The sequence below is a fragment of the Populus alba genome, chromosome 1 (genome assembly GCF_005239225.2).
Source record: "Populus alba chromosome 1, ASM523922v2, whole genome shotgun sequence".
NCBI lineage: Eukaryota > Viridiplantae > Streptophyta > Magnoliopsida > Malpighiales > Salicaceae > Populus > Populus alba.
In genome coordinates, this window is record NC_133284.1 from 6070902 (window position 1) to 6094286 (window position 23385).

General features: G+C 33.7%; 2 protein-coding genes, 2 long non-coding RNA genes and 1 other non-coding gene across 5 annotated transcripts; 2 read left to right on the forward strand and 3 right to left on the reverse strand.

Annotated features, from left to right (window-relative positions):
• Positions 1–243: 243 nt before the first annotated feature.
• Positions 244–3197, forward strand: LOC118043252 (protein TIFY 9). Its single transcript, XM_035051160.2, has 6 exons — positions 244–532; positions 640–829; positions 919–1006; positions 1138–1246; positions 1353–1410; positions 2704–3197. The coding sequence occupies exons 1-6, from the start codon at positions 427–429 to the stop codon at positions 2738–2740; spliced, it is 588 nt and encodes a 195-aa protein (XP_034907051.1). The 5' UTR covers positions 244–426; the 3' UTR covers positions 2741–3197.
• Positions 3198–5123: 1926 nt separating this feature from the next.
• Positions 5124–6121, reverse strand: LOC118043258 (uncharacterized). Its single transcript, XR_004686613.2, has 2 exons — positions 5957–6121; positions 5124–5708 (listed from the first exon to the last, which is right to left on the reverse strand). It is a non-coding gene; the product is annotated as an uncharacterized lncRNA (long non-coding RNA).
• LOC118043498 (small nucleolar RNA SNORD36) lies at positions 5863–5946 on the reverse strand. The gene has a single exon (XR_004686652.1). It is a non-coding gene; the product is annotated as a small nucleolar RNA SNORD36 (small nucleolar RNA).
• Positions 6122–10084: 3963 nt separating the features above from the next.
• Positions 10085–13108, reverse strand: LOC140955188 (uncharacterized). The gene is made up of 5 exons (XM_073407088.1): positions 12800–13108; positions 12203–12697; positions 11689–12139; positions 10598–10813; positions 10085–10503 (listed from the first exon to the last, which is right to left on the reverse strand). Exons 1-5 carry the CDS (start codon positions 13106–13108, stop codon positions 10085–10087), a joined length of 1890 nt encoding a protein of 629 aa, XP_073263189.1.
• A 2931-nt stretch (positions 13109–16039) lies between these two features.
• On the forward strand, positions 16040–22912 carry LOC118043264 (uncharacterized). The gene is made up of 3 exons (XR_004686614.2): positions 16040–18849; positions 19727–19787; positions 22128–22912. It is a non-coding gene; the product is annotated as an uncharacterized lncRNA (long non-coding RNA).
• Positions 22913–23385: the final 473 nt, after the last annotated feature.

Sequence of the window (23385 nt, forward strand, 5' to 3'; positions counted from 1 at the left end):
ATCGAAATCCAAAGAAGGGAATCAACGGCTAAGGTGGGTCATGCACAGGCTTGAATATGCCACCAAACGACAGCCTACACTTACGTATAATAGTTGGGAGCGGTACCCTTTATTGCTGGCACGGAAACCTCGTGGAAGATGTGTGCCTTTTTTCATGGGGCTGCCGACCCCACCATCCCCTCCCTCTCTAGAATTGTCTATGCTCTATACGACCACGCCTCTCTCTACCAAATCTCGTGCATTTTTCATTACCCTAAGACCTAACCAAAGCCACTTGACCTCTCTACTGGCCCCCCCTCCCCTCTCTCTCCCGCCCTTGCATTTAAGGTTCAAGACATTTACCAGCATTTCCCATTTTAAATACCAAACCTTTCGTCCCAGCGTGCTCCGGAGTATCTCAGCAGCTTAGAGAAGAGGAAAAAACAAATGTCGAGAGTAGCAGCTGTTGAACTCGATTTCTTTGCCATGGGTAAAGAGAACCAGTCGTCACCTTCCAAGTCCAAGTTTCTTAATCGCCAAAGAAGCTTTCGAGGTCCGTTTTCCGTTCCTTTGGGTTTTTTCTTTATTATGATTCCTCATTGCTGTTCTTCTGTTTATGGGTTAAAGCTGATTTTTGCTATTTCTTTTTGGGTTTTGTAGATATTCAGAGTGCCATTTCGAAAATAAACCCTGAGCTTTTAAAATCCGTGATTGCCTCTGGTTCTGCTGCCAACATGACTACTCCGGAAAATGGCAATCAGTTCTCAAACAAGTCATTCTCTGTGCCTTCCACTCCTAAACAGGAACAGCCTTCATTTCCTGTTCTCCCTCTCCATTCTCCTCTCCCAAGGTACTCAGCTATTTTGTCCACCGTGTGTACTCCTGGTGTTTAACGGTATTCCCGGCATGAAAATAATGTGTTGCTCTCTAATATTTTAGGCCTAATATGATGATCCCTACCGAAACCGTTCCCATGACTATTTTCTACAATGGAACCGTTTCCGTTTTCAATGTCCCTCGAGACAAGGTGTGTAGAATTATACTCTACTTAAACATTTGGATTCTTTAAACTCTGATATCAATGCACACCTGTTGTTTCTTGTTTATTTCTTTTATAAAGTGATGAATTTTTTTAAACGAGATTAAATTATTATTCAGGCGGAGAACATCTTGAAGCTTGCCGAGAAGGGAATTTCCAAGACCAGTGCTGAACCAATGACTGATCCAAAAACTGATCAACAACAGCTTTTTGATAGCCTTGATGGAGGTTGGTGCTCGCTGATTTTTTGTTACTGTGTATAATTTGCGTGGCGTATTTAATTTTTCTAATGGTTAATGCTGATAACGGATGCATTTACTGGTTTGCTGAGCAGATCTGCCAATTGCCAGGAGGAAATCACTGCAGAGGTTTTTGGAGAAAAGAAAGGGGAGGTAGATTCCTTTTTTTTTTTTTTTTTTCCCATAGCTTGATATTAAAATAAAAGTGGATTTTTTCTTTCTTTTGCACACATCTTAGTTTGCTTTCAATTTTGTTTTTAGATAAATTAATAAATGCTTGGGATGAAATGTATTTTATTATCTCTTGAATAAAGATATTTAGAATTTTAAATGTTTATAGCTAATGATGTTTGAGATGGTGGTAGATTTTATTTTTTAAATTGTTTTTTATTTTGAAATAATTTGTTTTTATATATTATCACATTAAAAAAATATAATAAATACAAAAAAATAATTAAAAAAAAAAACAAATTGATAAAACAGTGGCACAACTACAGCTAGAAACTATCTCTAAAACACAAATATGAACAAGTGTATTCGGTAATGTTATGCATGATATTTTTAAAAAATTAAAAATGTATAAAAATAATTTTTATTTTATTTTTAATATCAAAAACATCAAAATTATAAATAAAAAAATTAAAATTACATCAATTTAATATTAATGACCTTTTAAAAGGTTTAGCTATTAATGTTTTACATGTTTAACATCCTTGAACATATCATCCTCAAATGACCTTTTAAAAAGTTTAGCTATTAATGTGAAGTTAGTTGTACATCTATATATGTGATTATCTGGGTGTAAACAAAACAGTAGGCTTCTTTCAACAGGAATGATTTATCATTCAGTAATGATGGAGTATATTTTAATTAACATACAAAGCCACAAATATCGTATTTTATTAACCATGTAATTTTTATTTATTTTTTGCAATTTCTGAAATTTGTTATTGCATATCGTCCAGTCACTTAAATTATTGAATTGATACAATAGCTTAACAACCAAATAAATGAGAGTTTAGTGGCAAGGGGTGAATTTTGCACACATCTTGAATTTTGATCATGGATATTAAAATTAATTTTTTTTTTATTTTAATGTATTTTTAAATAAAAAATATCTTCAACAATCAATATTATTGTCTAAAGCATTTCTTAATCAATTATGAACAACCCAGCCATTAACCTTAATATCAAATTAAAGGATGTTTAAAAATATAATAATGATTGTTTTTTGCTTCAAAATATATTAAAATAATATTTTTTTATTTTTTTAAAATTATTTTTAATATTAACCTACCAAATTTTATTTTAATTTTTTAAAAATATAAAATACACGAAAAATGCAAGAAGACAAGGAAGGGTGAGATAGGAATGGGCAAAAGATGCTGTGCGCTTCTGTCAGAAAAGCAATATAATAAGTAGCACGCGGTTTTGATGTTTTGGCAGGTTGACTTCGGTGTCCCCATATGTTTGCAACACCTAAGGGGCGTTCTTAATGCCGGAAGACCATGAAGGGCTCCTACTGATTCTAGGCTAGGCCTCAAAGGCAACAAGAAAAGAAACGTTACCAGAATAAGTGTGTTTTCTCACCTTGTCTGCCTCTAATTGGCCTTCCTCTTTTGGCGGATGGCGATGAGATAGGTGGTACTAATCTACTGATAAATTATTATTATTATTATTATTATTATTATATGGGCTTAGTAGGGTCCATATTTGTTTTCCGGAGTCACGTTTTATTAATTGTCCTTGGCTATCAGGCAAAACACGCTCGTTGCTCACCACCTTCGTTGTAGTTTCCTATGGTCTTCGTGTCTTTTCGAGGCTATTTTTTTATTATTATATTTAAGAAGCTTGAAATCACATGTACACTACTACTGACTCTTTTATCGTTAGTGGGTTGTTTGATTTTCTTTTGTCTAAGAAGATTCAAATCACTTGAACACGTGTCTTCGTTAGTGGGTTGCTCATCACCTAGATTGCTTTTGACCGTGCATTATTTCTATGTTTGTTTGTTTATTGGATAAATTGTACAAAAGCATGTGTTTTTGCGTCCATTGTTTACTTTTGCTTTCATTGCACTTTAATTTATGTTTGAGCATTGCTTTTACATCACGTGGTTATCTGGTCAACTACCTCCGATTAAATAATTATTTGGCGATTTTTTAATATGAATAATTTTACGGTGCCGTGAGAAACTCTAGAGATTTCTTCATATTATTGATTTGTTTGGTAAAGAATCTTATGTTTATACGTTTTTTCCAAAGTGACCTAGAAAATAAGATTTTAAGAATTTCTTACAGACATCCTTAAAAAGGATAAGTTTTCAAATCTTGAAACTCGTGAAACTAACCTACTCCATGACAATTAAGTGTATGTTTAGTATTTTCGAATTTTCTTGGCTGTAATTTAAAAATAAAATTATAAATTATAGTTTTTTTATTAATTAAAATTTTAAGAGATTTTTTCATGAATTCATATAAAATTATAATTATAATGTATGTTTATAATCAAATATCTTCAAGTATAACACACAGCGCTATCAACAGCCTCTCCGGAACCAGTGTTTCTTGTCCTGTAATTTTCTTCTTCTTGGAAAGATCGGAGGGCCTGCATTGGTCAACATCAAGTCTTTTTTCGTGGACCGTGCAGGATAAAGGGAAATAAGAAAACCTGCATGTTAAATGCGCATCCCATCATACATTTTTATGTCTACATCTGCCGTGCGTTAGGACTTAGGTAAACAACATTGATGCCAAGCAAGCCTACTTCGTTTCTGGTTACCTAACTGGCAAAAGCAAGAGGTTGAGTGCCGACAGATACAAACGTGATTACTTTTGGACGAGGCTCCTAGTTTCTGTCACCGATCACCGACTCACCGTGATAGCTAACCGATACATCGGTAAGCTACACGTGCCATCATCTAGGAAGGGAGGGTTCACCGAGATGATTCCAGCCACGTTAATGTGACTATCTTTGACCGTCGTAATTAAGCGTACACCAACTCAAAATAATAAAGTATAGTGCGTGGCCTGTTATGTGAAATTCACGTCCAACCAATTTTATTTTTTTAAATTTTATTTTATATTTATTAAAATATTAAATTGCCCAAACCCAACTTTGATTAAAAACTAAAAATATGATGAAAAGTTCAAAATAAAAAACTATAGACACTAGTTAAATAGGTTTTGTTTTTAAGAATAATTTATTTGTTTTATTGCACTTAAAAAATCTAAAAAGTCAAAAAAGACTTCAAGCACTTGTTAAATAATTTTTATTATTAAGAATAATTTAGTTATTTTATCATGTTTTAAAAATATAAAAAAACTTTATTATTAGTTAATTTGATAATAATTAATAGACCTTACAAAATAAATGTATGAATTCAGTCCATTAAGAGGAATAAAATGATTATTATACCGTTTCAATTTATTGTGCAATGAGTCCTTGTTCATGATTCCTTGCAGGTTATTTTAATGCGGTTTCTAAGAAGATTGGTAAAATTGACTTATTAGATATGGGTTAAATTTGATAAAAATAAAAGATGATGGTGTTATTAAATGATGGATATTTCTTAAGAAATTAACCCTCTCAAATTTGATTATATATTTTTTTTTGTTAATAAAAAGTATTTTCCAATTGATAATATGTTTTTATTTTAATTTCATGGTTTCTATTTTATTAAATTCAATTCTTTATTTTTCCTCTTAACTTTTGAATGATAGTAAGATGCCTCGTAAATATTAGGAAGAAATTTAAATTTATATACAATTTCATTAACATTCCTGATATAAATAGACAGACGAGTGGGGGGATTGAAAAGCAAAAATAAAAGATGCAAGAACTGACACGAAACCAAAGATTTAAGGTGAAATTAAGAAATCATTTACTCCATTTAATTTTATTTTCTTTCAAAAATACCATTCTGCCTTGCAGAGGAATCTAGTAAAGCTACTACAATTCAACTCTTCCTTGTTCCAAACACAGGAACTTGTCACAAAATTGAAATTAATTCTCTTATAATTGTTTCCATCTCGTAGATGGATTTCCAGTTCTAAACCGATGATATCGAAGCTTATCAGAAGCCCAGCTCAGTGCCCATTGACATCAAGCCCAGTTCTGCTTCCATTGACATAACAACTAGCCACAAGACACAAACCTGTGACTTCACTTTTTAGTTATGAAAAATAGATTATTTTTACCGAGTTTCATGATAATTTCGACTCATCCATGAAAATAAATCCATGTTTGAACACAGATAGCCAGCCAGCGTTATGATCAATTTATCTATGGTTAAATTACAGAGCGAGATCCATCATGAGTCAAGCAGATTAAGATCCTTACTTTCAAAAGTATAGACAATCATCGGTAATTTACCGCAACCAAACTGGTCAGTGCATGGATTTAAAGCCTGTTTTCCATTAAACGAGCGCACACCCTGTCTTCTGTCGAACCTGGGATCAAATAATTAAATAAATGACAAGAAAAAAAGGCAAAAATACTGGAAAAAAGGGGTAGAAACAAGCAAGAAAACTAATTTGATTCCCTTTTTGGAGAGAGGGAGGGAGTGGGAGAAATAAACTCAAAACTGGAGTGAGGTTGATGAAAAGAGCATCAGTTTTAAAAAGCTCGAATTTTGAAGCGTCATGGATTAATCAGCATTCAAAGTATTAGAAATTTCATCATCTGCTCAGATCCTCACCTTCCCCATATTAAATCAAAACCTCGTAAAAGAGAGACAGGCAGCTGAATTACACAAGAAGGGATCAAATCAGATAAACAAACATAAAAGAAAGAAAAATATAGAACGAGATCTTGTTGACCCTGAGCATATTAGCCTACCAGGACGTGTGTAAGGTTGCCATAAGGTGCTTTATATAGAGTATAGACTAGGGAGGATCCAGAAACCCTAATCACCAAACCAAACTCAAAACCGACGCCGTTTGCTTTTACAACTTGAACGCCAGCTGTTTACAGGCGCCTCGACATGTCAGCTTGAGTAACCTGATTCTTAACTTTTTATCGTCTGAAGCCTTTTTTAAAAAAAAAATTAAAGTAGTGTTCCAATTTTTTTAAAAAAATTTATGTGAGGCGTTTGAGTTAACTTGTATGTATTTTAATTAATTTTTATAGAATTTAAAATTAATAAACCTATAATAATAATCAATATTAATAATTTCTAAACTTGAACTTGAAATTAAAAAAAAAACCAATAAAATTTTTAATTTCAAACTCTCGCTTATAACTTAGTAACTTAGTGTTCCAATATCTCCATTGAATCAGTCGAGCATAAAAAGTATGTCCGTCGATTGCCTCTTTAAGCTACATGTGATGGAAAAACCCTCGAAATCAGCCCTGCTTTTGTGTCATTTATTTATTTTTATCCTTGTATTTTAAATTTAGTCAATTAACTCTTGTGTTCCTTAAATTCATTTGATTAACTTTCATGTTCTTTGAATATGTTTGATAAATTCAATAAATAAATTTTATAAAATTCTTGTGTTAAATGTGCATGCTAACTGTGTGGCATTAAACACTTTCTATTATGAGATGGTTTTTATGTTTATGCGGAACCTATATTACCATATAAATTGTCTTAACAGTACTTTATTAATATATTAATTTATTTTTCTAAAATAACTTATTTGATAATATAGGCCTTATAAGAATATAAAAAAAGTTTATCTCATAAGTAAAAAATATTTAACAATATCTAATCCTAAAGTTGAGATTTGATATAAGTCGATTATTTAGGTTAATTCGTTGAATTCATAACTAATAAAAATTAATTGAATAAATTTAAAGAACACTAGGATTAATTGTCTATATTTAAAACAAATGAATGAAAATAAATAACTAACACAAATACATGGATATATTCAACGATTTTGCATTGCTGATCTCATAACATGGCAAGATGTCAAGTTATCATACCGATGAGATAATAATACTTCTGTAAGTTAAAATTATTAACAGTGAGAATGAATATTTAGTTTATATGCATATAATTTTATATATTATGGCAAGCTTATAATTAAAACTAAAAAATCATATAAAATTTATAATATACATATTAAATATATATCCAAACTTGCACAAGACACTAATATACAATCTTTAGCATGGATGTTAATCATGTAATATATAAAAAAATAAATTATATCAAATAAAGGTATATCCCCGTCAAATCACTAAAATATTATTAAGTTTTGTTGTTGTTAAATATTAATTCTTTATCTTTAAAGTTATATTCCTTCTTATTCAGTGCAAATATGATATTTGTAATAAACCTCTCAAAATTTCAATACCATCACTTGCTTAGTTGCATTTTTAAATAAAATCTAGAAATATAAGAAAATTGACTTAAATATATCTATATAAAAACTAAACCTAAACTCTAAATTAGAAGAAAAATAAAGTCTAAAAATTAGAAAGGAAAAACACTAAAAATTAAGGTGAAGAAGAGCCGTAAAATCTAGCAAAAAAGTGTATAAAACTCTTTCTTTAACCGGCCTCCTTTTATAGTAGATTTTGAAAAAAAAATTAATAAAAAAATAATTCCCTTTATTATTAGCTTTGATTATCCATCATAAAATCATAATTAATTTTGACAATTTTAGCTTTAATTTTGACATTTTCTAAGTTGAAAAAACTTCCCATAAACTGTTCAAGTCATTGAAAAAACTTATCAAACTTTGTTCTTGGACAAGAAATGCTAATGGATTGGCAAAAAAATAATTCATTATATGTTAAAAAATTATTTTTATAATAAATCTAAATCCAAGTCTAAATAGGTTAGTAAAAATCAAATCCAGACCTAGAACCTCGAGGTCTGGGGCTTGAGTCTTAATTAATATGAGTTCGTGTTTTGGGTTAAACCCATACTACCTTGTTAGAGTTCATTTGTGATTATTTAACTTTCTACTATATAAACTATAAGAAATCTCATATTTTTTTTAAGTGGAATATAGTGCTTTGGCATGGGTTTCATATAGACATGTTAATCAATGGTTCTTTTCAATCAATTTATTATTTATTTATAATTTATTTTAATTATGATAATATTTTATGTTTATGAAATTTTATTAGAGAACAATTTCCAATAAAATTTTAATCCTAGAAAGTTTTACATCAAATATGTCTATTAATTATGTTTCATTAAAACTAATTCCAACAACTTTTAAGCCTCAACACTTTAACTCTTACATTTTTTTTTAACATATAAGCTCTTGAAGTTATATGTTTATTAACTATTTTCACTTTTAAATAGGGTTCAATGGAGCATAGTTAGCTACTTTACTAACTTTTCTTAAATGAAAGAAATTATGTAATTCGAAGTGGCCATTGAAAAAAAGAAGAAGCAAGCTCTTGCATGATCTATGAGTCTGTGCGGGTACAAATACAATATATGGTTTGCGTATCGATGAGCTTTGCAGCGGGATGTTTATAAATATAGATCAAGTTTCTGTTATAATATCAAATATCTTGCACAATTTAACTATGAATAGTCAATTTATTCAATAGTGTTACTTTGGCTTAAATAACCATTACAACTTGGAATCATGGGAAAAACAAACCACATCTTCTTAGCCGAAGATTGTGGTAACAGAAAATCACAAAATCATAAAACAATGACTAAGTCATATTCAGCACTAACAAACTATCTTACTAGCTCCTAAAAGACAAGAGCTTTATTCTAACTAAAACAACTGGTTTCCAACATATCCTCCCCTAAACTGTACTTGCTAACAAGTCAATTTATATTCTTGATACTCTGCACTCCCAGCAGATTACATAGCCTTGTAAATGATTATAACTTTAAAGGTTTTGTCATGATGTCTGCTACTTGCTCACGAGTACCACAATGAATTAATTATACATCACCTTCCTTTACCAGATCACGTAAAAAATGAAATTTCATGTCTATGTGTTTTGTTCTTCCATGGAGAATTAGATTCTTTGATAACTTTATAGTGGAGTTGTTGTTGCAAAAAATCTTAACGCATTTACAAAAAGAGAAACCAAGACTGTTGAGCACTCTTTTCATCTAAATGCTATGGCATGCACATGCAGCAACAACTACATACTCTGCTTCAGTTGTGGAGAGTGTCACCACTGGTTGCTTTCTTGAGCTCTATGCAACTGCTCCTTTATTTAGAAAAAAAACATAACCAGACGTGCTTCTTCTGTCCTTTACATCGTCGGCATAGTCACTATCAGTGTAGACTTTGAGATCATCTTCAAAATTCTCTGCACTTCTTCTACAAAACACTCCTGAGTTGGTAGTTCCCTTCACATACTTGAGAACCCTTTTTGCTGCTGCCATATGTGAGGTTTTAGGATCAATCATGAATTTTCTTAACATGCATACAACAAAAGTAATGTCAGGTCTAGTCACTGATAGATACATTAAGCTGCCAATTATTTGCTTGAACAAGGTTGAATTCTCATTGTCTTCTCCATCATCTTTTATTAATTTCGTGCCTGGCACGATAGGATTTTTTATCGGATTGCAGCCTCCCATTCCAAATCTTTCTAAAATTTCCCCAGCATACTTCATTTGACATAAATATATTCCTTCACAGCTCTGTTGAACCTCTACTCCTAAGAAATACTTCATTTTTCCCAAACCACTCACGTCAAATTCTAGTTTCATTGATTCCTTGAATTTCTCTCATAGCTCCACATCATTTCCTATGTAGATTAAATCGTCCACATAAAGGCTAATAATTAAGCATTTACCTCCATCTGCATGTTTAAGAAATAGTGTGTGTTCATGACTGCATTTCTCAAAGCCTTCCTTCATGAAGAATCCTTCAATTCTATTATACTAGGCTCTTGAAGCCTGTTTCAAACCGTAGAGAGCTTTTTTAAGTTTCAAGACTTTATGCTCTTCTCCTTTGCGAACATAGCCTTCTGGTTGCTCCACATAGACAGCTTCCTTTAATTCCCCATGAAGAAATGCACTCTTGACCTCTAGCTGGAAAACTGTCCATCCTTTCTGTGCTGCTAGAGCCAAGATTAGTCTTATGGTGTCCCAATGAGCTATAGGTGTAAAAACTTCACTGTAGTCGATCCCATATTTTTTAGCATATCCTTTTACTATCAGGCGTGCTTTGCATTTATCTACCTCTCCTTTTTCATTCAGCTTGGTTCGAAAAATCCATTTTATACCAATTCTCTTTATCCCTTCTGGTGGAATTACTAGCTCACATGTCTTATTCTTTTCTATAGCTTTCATTTCCAAATCTATAGCTTTTTTTCATTTTTCCTGTTTTACTGCTTCATCAAAGTATACTAGATCATCATGTACTATAAAAAAACATTGAGTTGTTAGGAAAACCAGCTCCATGAACATAATCATCCATCCATCTAGGTGTTCGTTTAACTTTTCCTTTAGATGTAAAAGAATTATTTTCCTCTGCTTTATCATTTGCTGGCGCAGCAAGACCATTTGCCCTTGAAGTGTCACCATTTTCATTTTCCAGTACCTCAACATTCTCCCCTGATGCAGTATCATCATTTCCACCTTCTATTTCAATATCATTTTCAGCTCCCTCTGTACCCAAATCATCTCCTTATACTGATTTCTCATCATAATCACTAATTTCTCCATCATTATCTGTATCTTCCCATGTAAAAATATCACTTACATCATCATCACTCTTCTTCCAATTCTAGCCCTTATTCTCATCAAACATTACATCCCTACTAACAATCACCTTTTTAGTCTTAGGATCATAAAGTTGATAGGCTTTAGATTCTTCACTAACACCTATAAACACACAACTATAACTCTTCTAATCTAACTTTGTCCTCCCTTTGTCATGTATATGGCACATTTGCAATGCAGTTGAAAATTCTAAAGTACTCAACATTTGGTTTGTTTCCACTCCAACACTTTTTAGGAGTTTTTTCTTTGACATCCACAGTTAGACTCCCATTTAACACATGCATTCCCCATCGAACTGCTTCTGGCCAGAACAATTTAGGCATTTCCTTCTCTAACAGTAGGCATCGAACCATATTTAAGATAGTTTGATTTTTATGTTCTGCAACTCTATTCTGTTCGGGAGTGTAGCAGCAGTAAGTTGCCTCTTAATGCCATGATTAACGCAAAACACATTGAATTCGTTGGAAGTAAACTCTCCTCCCTTGTTTGTCCTCAAACAACTTATATCACATTCTGATTCCTTTTCCACAAACCTTTTAAATATTTTAAAATGGAAAAAGTTTCACTCTTTTCAGCTAAGAAATAAATCCAAGCCTTTCTACTGAAATCATCTATAAAGCACAATAAGTACCTTTTTAGACTGTTTAATGTTGGAGTGATTGGACCACATAAATTTGCATGCACTAGTTGAAGTCTTCTTGAAGCTCTTCATTGACTCTTCTTGGGAATGACTGTTCGATGTTGTTTGCATAATGATGCACCGTGCATGCTGTGTTTTTTTGCTTTGAGTTGAGGAAGGCCTTTGACAAGTTGCTTGCTCTCCAAGGTTTTGAGACTCTTGTTGTTCACATGGCCATAACGGTGATGCCACAGCTCTGATAAGTCATCCATACTTGTTATTAAACAGTTTGAAGGCTGAGTAATCATAGTGGCTAGTAAAACAAACATTCTATTTGCTGCCATAAGAGTTTGCATAATAAGGCCTTTCGTAGGATGATATATTTTACAAGCTTTATCCTTTATAACAATAGTAAGTCCCTTCTCTTGAAGCTGTTCAATGCTTAATAGGTTATTCTTAAGCTCAAGAATGAAAAACACATCTCTTACTACTTGAGTTAGTCTTGTAGTCACAAGTTTAACACTCCATTTACCCATCACCATTAGTTTTGCTCCATTGCCCAGCTTGACTGAGTGTCTGAACTGCTCATCCATCTATATTAACCAATCTTTATTTCTTGACATATGATTAGAACATCTTGAGTCTAGAAACCAGACCTTTTCTTTGCTTGTTTTCTTATCCTGAAAGTAAGCCATTAGCAGAAGTTCTTTCTCTTCATCCATCTCAGCATAATGTGCACTCTTTTCCCAATTAGGACACTCATTATGAAAATGTCCTAGTTTGTGACATTTATAGCATTCCACAATAGCTCTGTTGAAACTCTGTCTTCCTCTACCACGTCCACCTCTCCAAGCTCTTCGTCCCTTTCTTCCTGCTTTGTCTTCATTAGTAACCTTAAGAACTTGCTCTTCTTCTTCTTGACTCTTCATCCTTTGCTCATGCACCAGAAGACTGCTCTGAAGCTCATCTATAGTCATTGTAGTCATGTTGTTAGATTCTTCAATTGAACAGACCACATAGTTGAATTTGGAAATCATTGATTGAAGAATCTTTTCTGTGATCATTGTTTCATTTAGATTTTCACCATGAGCCTTCATTTTGTTGGCTATGGATAAAACTCTAGCAAAGTAGGCATTTACAGTTTCTCCTTCCTTCATGTGAAGAATTTCAAAATCACAGCGTAATGATTATAATTGTGCTCTTTTAACCCTTATTGAGCCTTGAAATTTTTGTTTCATGGAGTCCTAGATTGCCTTTGAAGAGCTTTTGTCATGAATGGTTTCAAGCATGTCTCTTTCAATTGCTTGATATAAAATTTTCTTTGGCTTCAAATCTTTTAACTTGTTTTCTTCATACTCCTTCCTTTGAACATCTGTGAGTGGACGACTTTCTGATACTACTAAGGAGAAAGACGGTGCTTCTCCTGTGAAATCCACCATGATGCCACGATCTACAACATTCCAATACTTTTTGGAACAAAACAGATTCTCCATCAGTTCAGCCCAATGATCATAGTGTCCCACAAACTTAGGCACATAGCCATTGCTGCTTCCTTCTGTCATTTTAAAGAAACACTCACTCAAATCTTTCTTTTCACTCTGGTATTCACAGTCAGCCCTTGTTAAGAGGCTCTGATACCAATTGTTATAATATCAAAGATCTTGCACAATTTAACTGTGAATAGTCAATTTATTCAGTAGTGTTACTTTGGCTTAAATAGCCATTACAACTTGGAATCATGGGAAAAACAAACCACATCTTCTTAGCCGAAGATTGTGGTAACAAAAAAATAGAAAATCACAAGACAATGACTAAGTCATATTCAGCACTAACAAACTATCTTACTGGCTTCTGAAAGACAGGAGCTTTTTTCTAACTAAAACAAACTGGTTTCCAACAGTTTCAGCGTTGACTCTTATTTTAAAAATAATCTTTTTCATTTCTATACATTTTAAATAAATAAAAAAATGATATATATCATGTTTAAAAAGTTTATCAATGTACAATTATTGGTGAGGAAACTTCGTTGGCAGATAATGCCTTTTAAGTAAGATGGCTAACGAGGAGGAGTTTAGTGCGTTTTGAGTAAAAATATATTTTAGATTTTTATATATTTTATTTTTTAAAAAATATTTTTATGTGTTTTTTCTTTATAAAATATTTTATAAGAAAAACTAGTCAATAAAAACTATTTTTAATTTAATCTTTAAACTTAGTTCATTTTATGAAAAATATTTTTAGCTAATGGAGTTTTGTAAAATATTTTTACAAATAGTAATTTACTTATAATATTATCTGACTTTTTCGGCCACCATCTTCATCTCATCACCACCATCTCCTTTTTTCACCTTCTTTTTTCTCACCATCATCATGACTAACTCCTTCACTATCACTGTTATCTCACCATAACCACCACCTCATTTTTCATCTTTTCACTACCATCTTCTTCATCAATATTATCATTATTTCACTACCATCATCATTATTAAAAATATATTACATGTAAAATATTTTACACAAACCGACCTAGAGGAAATGTAAACAATCTTTAACATAGAGTACTTAGATATGTAATACACTAACTGCATTAAAGGATTTTAGTGTGGAAAAGGCTTTTATAATGAAAAGCTATCGAGTTAAAATTAAGATAGGGTTTGCTTTTGTGGTCTATTTGTTTTTTAAAAATATTTTTAAAATTAATTTTTACTTGTAAAAGTATTAATTGATTTTTTAAAGTGTTTTTCAATGATTTTTGATATAAAAAATTAAACTAAAAAACATTATTTAAATATATTTTTAATTAAAAAACACTTTTAAAAAAGGATTTTCTGTCACATTACTGTTGGGATATTGTCACTTATGTGGCAACATCTATAACCCATCTTCTAGAAGAAGATGACTGCCATTGTCAAGGAAAGAAGGTTAGCTTGTAAGAGTCAAAGAGGGTTGTTGGTGCAGCAACCAAAAGTCACAAAGTAGGTAGAGGTTAGGTGGTCATTATTGTTGACAAATGAGTAAGAGGAGCTGCCATTGAAGCCTATAAATAGAGACATCACTTGGAGAGAAAAAGGTAAGAGTTGAGAGAGTGTGTGAAGAGAAGAGAGGAAGAGATAAAGAGGAGTGGCTGCCAAGAGGAGTAGCCCTGCTGCCACATGCAACAGTGTGTGAGAGCAATGAGAGTTGAGTTTGAGACAACAGTGTGTGAGAGCAATGAGAGTTGAGTTTGAGTGAAGTGATCCTCCTCCTCCATATGTGTTATAACCCTTTCTCTATTTATCTCTAATAATATTGGCTCTTCTCTCGTGGATGTAGGTTGTTTACTGAACCACATTAAATATTGTGTCAGTGTACTTAACCTCCAATGAGCAATGATCAGAACATCACTGGTCGAATTCCCTAATAATTACTTAATACTCTACAATACTGACAAATGAGTCAAAACTCTTAAATAAGATCATCGAGGTGGCATTTATAAAGTTAATGAGGTATCAGAATCAATGAAATTATGACATTTGACATTTAAAAATTTGGTTGTCACAACCAATGAAATTGTGATTTTTGCAATGATTTTGGTGTTTTAGGTTTGTAACAAGCATCTTGTAAAGAATTTTGTTTATAATCTCTTCGTCAAAGAAAGGTTAAGAACTTAATTTTAAAATCCTTGACGAATCTTGCATTGATCCTTCCAAGTCACACTCACTCTCACATCATACTCTCCATTGATCCTACCCTACATGCATCCGAAGCTCACAAATAAAGGTTGATTCCTCATGATTTCTTCAAGTAACAACAAGAGAGTTGGTTTAAAAGATAAGTTAGGAATGTGAAAAATTATCTCTTAGAGAGAAATAGAAAAAAACAAACACGAATAACATAAGAGAGGAGCAAAAATATTTACTCAAGATGCACACCTTCTCACTTTTGGAGCAGGCGCGCACCTACTAGTCTTTGGAGCAGATGCCCGCTTGCTCTCCCTTGAGCAAGACACACTCTCTTCTCTTTTATGTGAAAAACTTACGTTAATTCTCTTTTGATGATTTCTTTTTGGATATTTGCCATGAAATCTTTTTACGTGAACAAGCATTCAATCATGGAGAATGCTGAAAATATATATAGACAACTCTTACTTGGAAATAAATTTAGAAGAGTGTAAGTTGGTATAAAAAAGGAAAGAAACATGCACAGAAGGAAGGATACTGAACTCTGTGAGAAGGTAGGAAATAGATGTGCAAAGGCATGATTTTAGAGAGGAGGTGTGCCCTCTCTCAGTAAGGAAGCAGGATCGCACATGAGTTTTAAAAATATGTTTGGTATAAAAAATTATTAAATTAATATTTTTTAATATTTTATGATGATTTTAATGTAATGATATTAAAAATTAAAAAAATATTTATTTTAATATATTCTAAAGCAATTTTGTTTTTGTTAAATACACTATGTACTAATTAAAAAATTGCTCAGTAAACATCTTAATAAAATGAGGCAGTATAATGGAGGGGGCCGAAGAACGAGGTGGCCCAGCACGGCACAGACCACACAGTACGTTTTGCCAAATGGCATGACAAAACTAGGGGTCGGAACTCAGTCACCCGCATTCATTTCAAAACGCCGGGTATCTCTCCCTCCACCATAGCCGTTTAACAAAATGCTCTTCCTTCCATTTACCATTTTCAATTTTTTTGTTAACAAAAAAACAAAAGCGCATGATCACACTGCTTCGCTCTAAACACTACAATTTTCAATTCCAAATCAGTGTAAAACCAACACTTACAAATACGGTTCTTTACTTCAAAGCTGTATCCAATAGGGTGACGACACCACAGGAAAATCTCTCCACTGTGAGAATATAAAGAAGGGAAATTTCTTAGACTTGTGTGCGAACAACGTTCTTTTAATTTTGTATGTAAAATACGACTCATAGGCTGATGCAGCTATGCTGTTCGATGAAATGCCTGAGAGATATATGGTGTCGTTTGTTACTTTGATTCAAGGTTATAATCAGCGTTTTAGATCTTACGATGCTATCTGGTTGTTTTCTAGGTTTCATGGAGAGGGTCATGAGCTTAACCCTTTTGTTTTTAGTACTGTTTTGAAGTTGCTTGTTATTGCTGAGTGGACTGAATCGGGGTTTGGTGTCCATGCTTGTGTTTGTAAGCTTGCGCCTTTGTGGGTACTGCTTTGATTGATTGTTACTCTGTTTGTGGGTATGCTGAATGTGCAAGACAAGTTTCTGATGCGATTGAATGTAAGGATATGGTTTCTTGGACTGGGATGGTAGCTTGTTATGCGGAGAATGAGTGCTTTGAAGAGTCTTTGAAGCATTTTTTTTCTGCAGATGAGAATTGTTGGGTTTAAACCAAATAATTTTATTTTTGCGAGTATGTTGAAGGCTTGTGTTGGGTTGGAGGTGTTTGATGCTGGAAAGGCTGTACACGGACATGCTTTTAAAACATCTTATGTGGAAGAACTTTTTTTCGGTGCTGAATTGATGGACTTGTATATTAAGTCTGGAGATGTTGATGATGCTTTACGTGTGTTTGATGAGATGCCTAAAGGTGATGTGATTCCTTGGAGTTTTATGATTGCTCAGTATGCTCGAAGCGAGCATAGTGAAGAGACCATCGTGTTGTTCTGCAAGATGAGGCAAGGTTTGGTGCTTCCTAATCAGATTACGCTTGCTAGTTTGCTGCAAGCATTTGCGATCTTGGTGGATTTGCAATTCGGGAAGCAAATCCATTACCATATAGTTAAGGTTGGTCTAGATACAAATGTATTTGTATCCAAATGCTCTAATGGACATGCATGTAAAATGTGGAAGGGTGGAGAACTCAATGCAACTGTTTGTGGAATCACGAATTTGTACTGATGTGAATTGGTATAGGGTGATTGTTGGCTGTGTGCAGGCAGGCAATGGTAATAAGGCATTGAGTTTGTTTAAAGATATGCTTGAATGCCAAGTTCAGGGATCGGAAGTGACATACTCTAGTGTGCTCCAGGCATGTTCTGGTATTGCTGCCATGGAACCAGACAGACACAGTCATTCATTGCTAGTGATAACTATTTATGACAAGAACACTGGTTGGAATTGCTTTGATAGATATGTATGCCAAGTGTGGAAGCATTAGAGATGCATGTTTATCGTTTAACATGCTAAGGGAATGTAATCAAGTGTCATGGAGCGCTATGATCGCAGGATATTCAGTGCACGGGCTATGTAGGGAAGCTCTAAAAGCTTTTGAATTGATGCAGGAAACAGAGTGTAAACCAGACAAGGTAACTTTTGTTGGTATCCTGTCAGCATGTATCAATGCAGGACTTTTCGATAGAGGACAAGCTTATTTTAAATCTATCATAGAAGATTATGGTATTGAACCATGCGCAAAGCACTACACGTATGGTTTGGATTTTTGGGAGATTGGGTCATCTTGATAAGACTGCTAAGCTGGTCAAGGAAACCCCATTTGAGCCTAGTGTTATGGTGTGGCGGTCCTTACTCAGTGCTTGTGTCGTTCATATGATGTTGAACTTGGAAGAATCTCTGCTCGGCGTGTTCTTGAGATAGAACCAGAAGATGAGGCAACATATGCATTATTGTCAAACATATATGCTAATGCAAGGAAGTGGGGAAATGTGGCTTCCATTAGGAAAAGCATGAAAAGGAAAGGAGTCATGAAAGAACCGGGCCTAAGTTGGATTGTGAACGACGGCGGGGTTCATTATTTCTCTGCAGGACACATTTCACATTCTCACACAAAATGATTAAAGGGATGCTGAAGTGGTTGTACGTGAAAGCCAGGAATGAAGGTCACGTTCCTGATTGTAGTTCTGTTTTGCTTGACGTGGACGATGTTGATAAGGAACGGTGGTTGTGGGTCCACAGTGAAAGACTAGCTTTAGCATATGATCTAATTAGAACTCCATCCCTATGCCATGTTCACATTATAAAGAATCTCCGTATATGTGCTGGCAGTCATACTGCAATAAAATAAATGTCAAAGATTGTGCGCTGAGATATCATTATCAGAGATAGGAACCATTTCAATCATTTTCAGGAGGGGATTTACTCTTGTGTCGGCTATTGGTGATTGACCTGCAAATATAGATTTTGATTTTTTTGGAGCTAGAATTTACATCTCTTTGATAAAGTTCCTTATCATGGTGGTTCGCATATTAGAAGGAGGACTAAACTTTCTGCTTTATAGCCATGAAAGCAAATCCATAATAATTTATGTCCGTGCACTGCTAAACTCTGACCACTAAAATGCATTTGTGCATCAGCCATATGTCAGCTCAGCTGCAAAAGGTACAAAAATAGCGAAACAACCTCTTCTAACTTTTTATGATACAGTTTAGTTTGGGAGTTCGATCATAAGATTTAACTTCTAACAAACACACATGTTCCGAAATGCAAACAAATGTTGCGTGAATAATCTGTTTATTTTTGGTACCACATTCTTAAAATTGCTAATTGCTTTGTTGGATGATACTATTTTTGGCCTTTATACTTCTCTGTGGCCTCTAGCTCATATGCACAAAGTTAATTGTGTGTGGATTCAAGGAAAATGAGATCGATCAGAGAAATTAATGGTCAGTTAACTCTGCCAGTTAAATCCATGAAATAGCATAATTTGTTTTTTCTAGAAATATGTGGGAAGGACTTAATCTTGCACAGGGACTAGTTCTAGTGTATCTCAATGGATGTTTTTTCTATTAATTACAATGAACTGCGAATTTTGTGCACTGGCAATTTTGTGTGCTAATTTATGTTGTAAGAATTGGCAGCTCAACAAGATGCTCAAATTTGTGGAAAAGTTTTGACCTCTTATGCTTTCAATAGAATCATCTTAATCAACGAGAGTTAGGAGGTGATGTTTAATTGAGCAATTTGGTAGTCATGATATTTGGGTTTCAGGTAATGGTATTTTTGGAATGCAAAGGGCTTTACTTCTAATAAATTGAGAACTTCATTTATTATCTTAATTGGCTGACTGGATTCAAGCAGTATTTTTTGCATTATGATTGGAAATGTTATCTTTAATTTTGCTTATCATTTTCTGCACAAAAGTGTCAAAGTGTTGAATTTTCTGTTTTATTTTCTTAGAGCTCAACAAGAAAAAAAGATGTTAGAATCTGATATTGTTATTTGGAATGTTCATCATTGACCTCAAATATTCTTGCAGTTTCGGTATTCACAAAGGATGGATTCTCTCCCCTAGAAAATGAAGTGTGCGAGGTTTGGAGGTATGGCTCTATAAATACCCGTTAATATATTAATTGATCTTCTTGAAGTGGTGTTTTTTTAATTTGGTTTAGGATAGTTAGCAACTTCTGAACTCTGTATTGAGTGATTGATTTGATGCATCCCCAATTATTCACATCTGCTGGAGAAATTTTTTGCCTTTGAGAAGGATGTGGCTTTATAAAAGATGTGCGTGTCTAAGTGCCTGATGGATCCTCTTGGATTTTCTTGCTGATCATCCTATTTTGACTAGTCTAGCTGATGAAAGTGCCTCTCAGCTGTCTTTGCTGAGGGACTATATACTTACACAAACACCTTAAACTTGCACAAGGGTAAGAGAGTGAGCTGCCTCTTTTCTCTTGAAATATGCTTCAACTTTAGAATTTTGGTTTTGAAAGTGTTTATCTTGTTTGCTTTTTAAAGTTGTTATTGATCATCAGAACTTGTGAACTAACATTGAAGCTTGGTATTTTGATGCACTGCCTTGATATATGTATATGATGCATCTTCCAGGTTTCATTAGGGTAACTGTATCCACTTTCCTTGTTGACTTGATTTTGGGCCATAAAAATAAGAAGAAAAGGGAAGTATTATCACTAAGCAAGTTTCATGGATGGAGATATTTAATCATTCTGGTGGTTGGGATTTATATGTATACAATAATAAGTTTTTATTGAAGCTTTTGGACTCAGACTGCCTCTCATTTTTGTTCAAACATAATAAAGTTGGTTTCAAAGCACCGCCTTTGATGGTCTTTTCCAAAGCAGCTATGACGATTTGCAACTAGAGTTTTTTCTTCCAAACTTTTGTTACATAAATATGTTACCATGGATCGTCCATGTTTTATGTTGGTTAAATCATCAACTTTTGATTATTGAAGTTGCGCTGGAGAGACTTGGTTGAATTAAGTCATTATTTATTTTGTGCAATAAACAAAAATGAAGAAATTCCCCAGCACTGTATGTGTGCGGGCATATTTATGAATTAAACAGTTATGGCCCATATGAGTATTGAAGGGAAAAAGAAGAATAAGAATGTGAATAACTTTCTCTTATGCTATGGAATTTTACTGATTACGGTTTTTACTATATCTTTGATATTCTCTGTTTCTTGCACACTTCTTGCTTCTTCTTTTTTCCACTTTTCTAAAGAGGTTATCGCTACTCAGTTGGAAGAAATAGAAAGGGATGAGAAAGTCAGATTAAAAGGTTTAAAGGGGAGACCTGCGTGCTGTTAGAATCAAGAAAAGTAGAGAAGATGTCTGTAGAAATAGATTTTATTTTATTTTATTTTTTTTTTGGGGGGGGGGGGGGGCATGCTTAATGTTGATGGTAGTGATGAAGATGTAATGTCAATGGTAGCAATGAAGATGAGTGTGCAGTTAGAGGGAGGGAGGGAGGAAAATGAAAGAGAAGAGAAGAAAGATATAAATTTGTGAAAGTTAATAGCAAAATTCAAATTTATAGGATAATTACGAAGAATTTGAAGACACGGGAGCAGGATATAATTAGAAATGAAAAGGCTAATTGTCTTTTATTGTGGTGGCTGCAAAATAGTTATGTGTAGGTTGGAGAGAGATTAAGAAGTAATTAAGAACACAGCCAATTGCCATGCGTGTGATACTTTGTGGAGGCCCTGTAAGTACATTGTCCACATACCGTGTTTGCTCAAAATTTCATAATCATTGTTGCCAGTACAAGGAGTGACTAGAATACTACGTATTCCAAGTGATAATGTGCTATTGGCTTTTTCCGTTGTATGTTTGGATTTGTAATCATAGTTCTTGACAAGCATGCCATTCCCATGAATTTAGCATCATCTATCATTTTCATACTCTATTCAAAGTTGTGGGCAATGGGAAATCTTTATTTAAATCTAGTCACAAGTTAGATAATGTTTAGATTAAGCTGAGAATATGGTGCTCGTTGGCCACAACATTTGTCCTTGGGATCCTTGCTCATGCTTCATTCAGATCCTTCATTGTTTAAATTCATTATGGATGATATTCGTGATATGTCACTCTAGAGTGTGAATATTGGCAATTATTATTATATTGCAATTTGCATCTGAATGTTTCATGCTTCCACTCGTACATGATAGGAGGCATCATGTCACTTTGGAAAAGTTCTGGGTATTGGAATCCTCGGTGCACTGCTTTGCACTTCTGATTTGTTAGTCATGTCCCAAATAAATCTCTTGTCATTATTGATGTTTTGACTCTTGAGATCCCTTCTCATCTTTCAAATCATGTTATAGCACATAGAGAATGGTGAAAAAATGCCATGATAACAAGTTCATTACATCTCAATTTCTTACTTGATGAAATGGCTATGGTAATGCAGATGTTTCCACATTCCCATTCACAGTTTTGTGGTTGATTTTGGACTTGGAATTATCTCCCAAGAGAGCTATCTTTTGTAACTTGCCCCTGCCTCCATTGGTTGAACAGCTCAGTTCTGCTAGCATCATGTGGGTATATCTAGTGCTGCCATTTTTACCTTGTCCAGAACGGCTACTACCATTACTCGTGCATTTGTGTTCCTCTGCAAAAGCTAATGGTATCCGCTGTGCTTTGTTCTCTCATCATGAAGACAGACAGAGGGCTTTTCAAATATGTGCTTCACATTTAAAATTATAAAGGTTTCCATCGTTTGTCCCGTAGGCATCAAATTAGATTGGTGGATATCAATTCCAGAAATGTCAAGGCAGCTAGAATTTTATTTTTTTTGTTGAAAGCTTGTAATGAACTGGGTTTTCCTTTTTATTAATTTTAGAGCAAACTTCTAGCTCATTTTGCTTGACAAAGTCTCAAGAGAGCACTGGTTAAACTTACAGATTAGGGAAACCATGTTGGTGAATTTTGCTTCAGAATAGAATTGACAAACCAACTATAACGATTGGATGTTCCATTTCTCCCACTATCTCCTGGTTTAAACTAATCATGTCAATGGATACATGAATTACAACTTGACTTGGTTTCAATTTTGTCTTACTAACCATAATTTTTTAGTCTCATCTATCTCACAAGAGTGCGAAAGTGGAGTAAAGCTTAAATCACATTTATATCCATAACTTTGCAAGATTGAATAGAGCGTCCCTGTTTTGGACTAAATTTCTCGAGACATTTCTAAATGATAAAAAGTAGGAAGCTATCCTTGTTGGAGAGTTCGTGAAAACGACCTCACCTTGCTTTCAGAATTAGCAAGGACAGACACAAACTGACAAGTAATTAAGATTACCACCGAGTAAAATGATTCCTCGATGACTTCATATTAGTTATTTTAAAGCATATGATTGATAACCCAAGAATTTTAATTTCATCTGTTCCTTGATTGCTCTCAGTTTGACGTGTTTTTTCAGGAAATTGAAGTGACTCAGAGAGACCATATGTTATGGAGTGGAATATATCTCACTGCAAGATATTAATCTGGTCCTTCTCTTTCAGCTTGTGGTCTTGAGGGATGCTTTATAGTAAACGTCCTGCTCCCTGTGTCTCATGGCTAAAGCCGTCTGAGAGTCTCAAATATTGAATGGATAACAGCCTAATTATTATCCTCACAAGATTACTACTATAAATAACTAGCCATTCTGGCAAGCTTA

What these genes read in the sequence shown, in the direction of transcription:
- LOC118043252 (XM_035051160.2), top strand. Translation starts at nt 427, where the DNA reads ATGTCGAGAGTAGCAGCTGTTGAACTCGATTTCTTTGCCATGGGTAAA. An exon ending in TCAATGTCCCTCGAGACAAG is followed by an intron (nt 1,007 to 1,137) that starts GTGTGTAGAATT and finishes ATTATTATTCAG; the next exon opens with GCGGAGAACATCTTGAAGCT. An exon ending in TTGGAGAAAAGAAAGGGGAG is followed by an intron (nt 1,411 to 2,703) that starts GTAGATTCCTTT and finishes ATGTTTTGGCAG; the next exon opens with GTTGACTTCGGTGTCCCCAT.
- LOC140955188 (XM_073407088.1), bottom strand. Translation starts at nt 13,108, where the DNA reads ATGACAGAAGGAAGCAGCAATGGCTATGTGCCTAAGTTTGTGGGACAC. An exon ending in ATGACAAAAGCTCTTCAAAG is followed by an intron (nt 12,698 to 12,799) that starts GCAATCTAGGAC and finishes CTTCACATGAAG; the next exon opens with GAAGGAGAAACTGTAAATGC. An exon ending in TGATTATGTTCATGGAGCTG is followed by an intron (nt 10,504 to 10,597) that starts GTTTTCCTAACA and finishes AAAAAGCTATAG; the next exon opens with ATTTGGAAATGAAAGCTATA.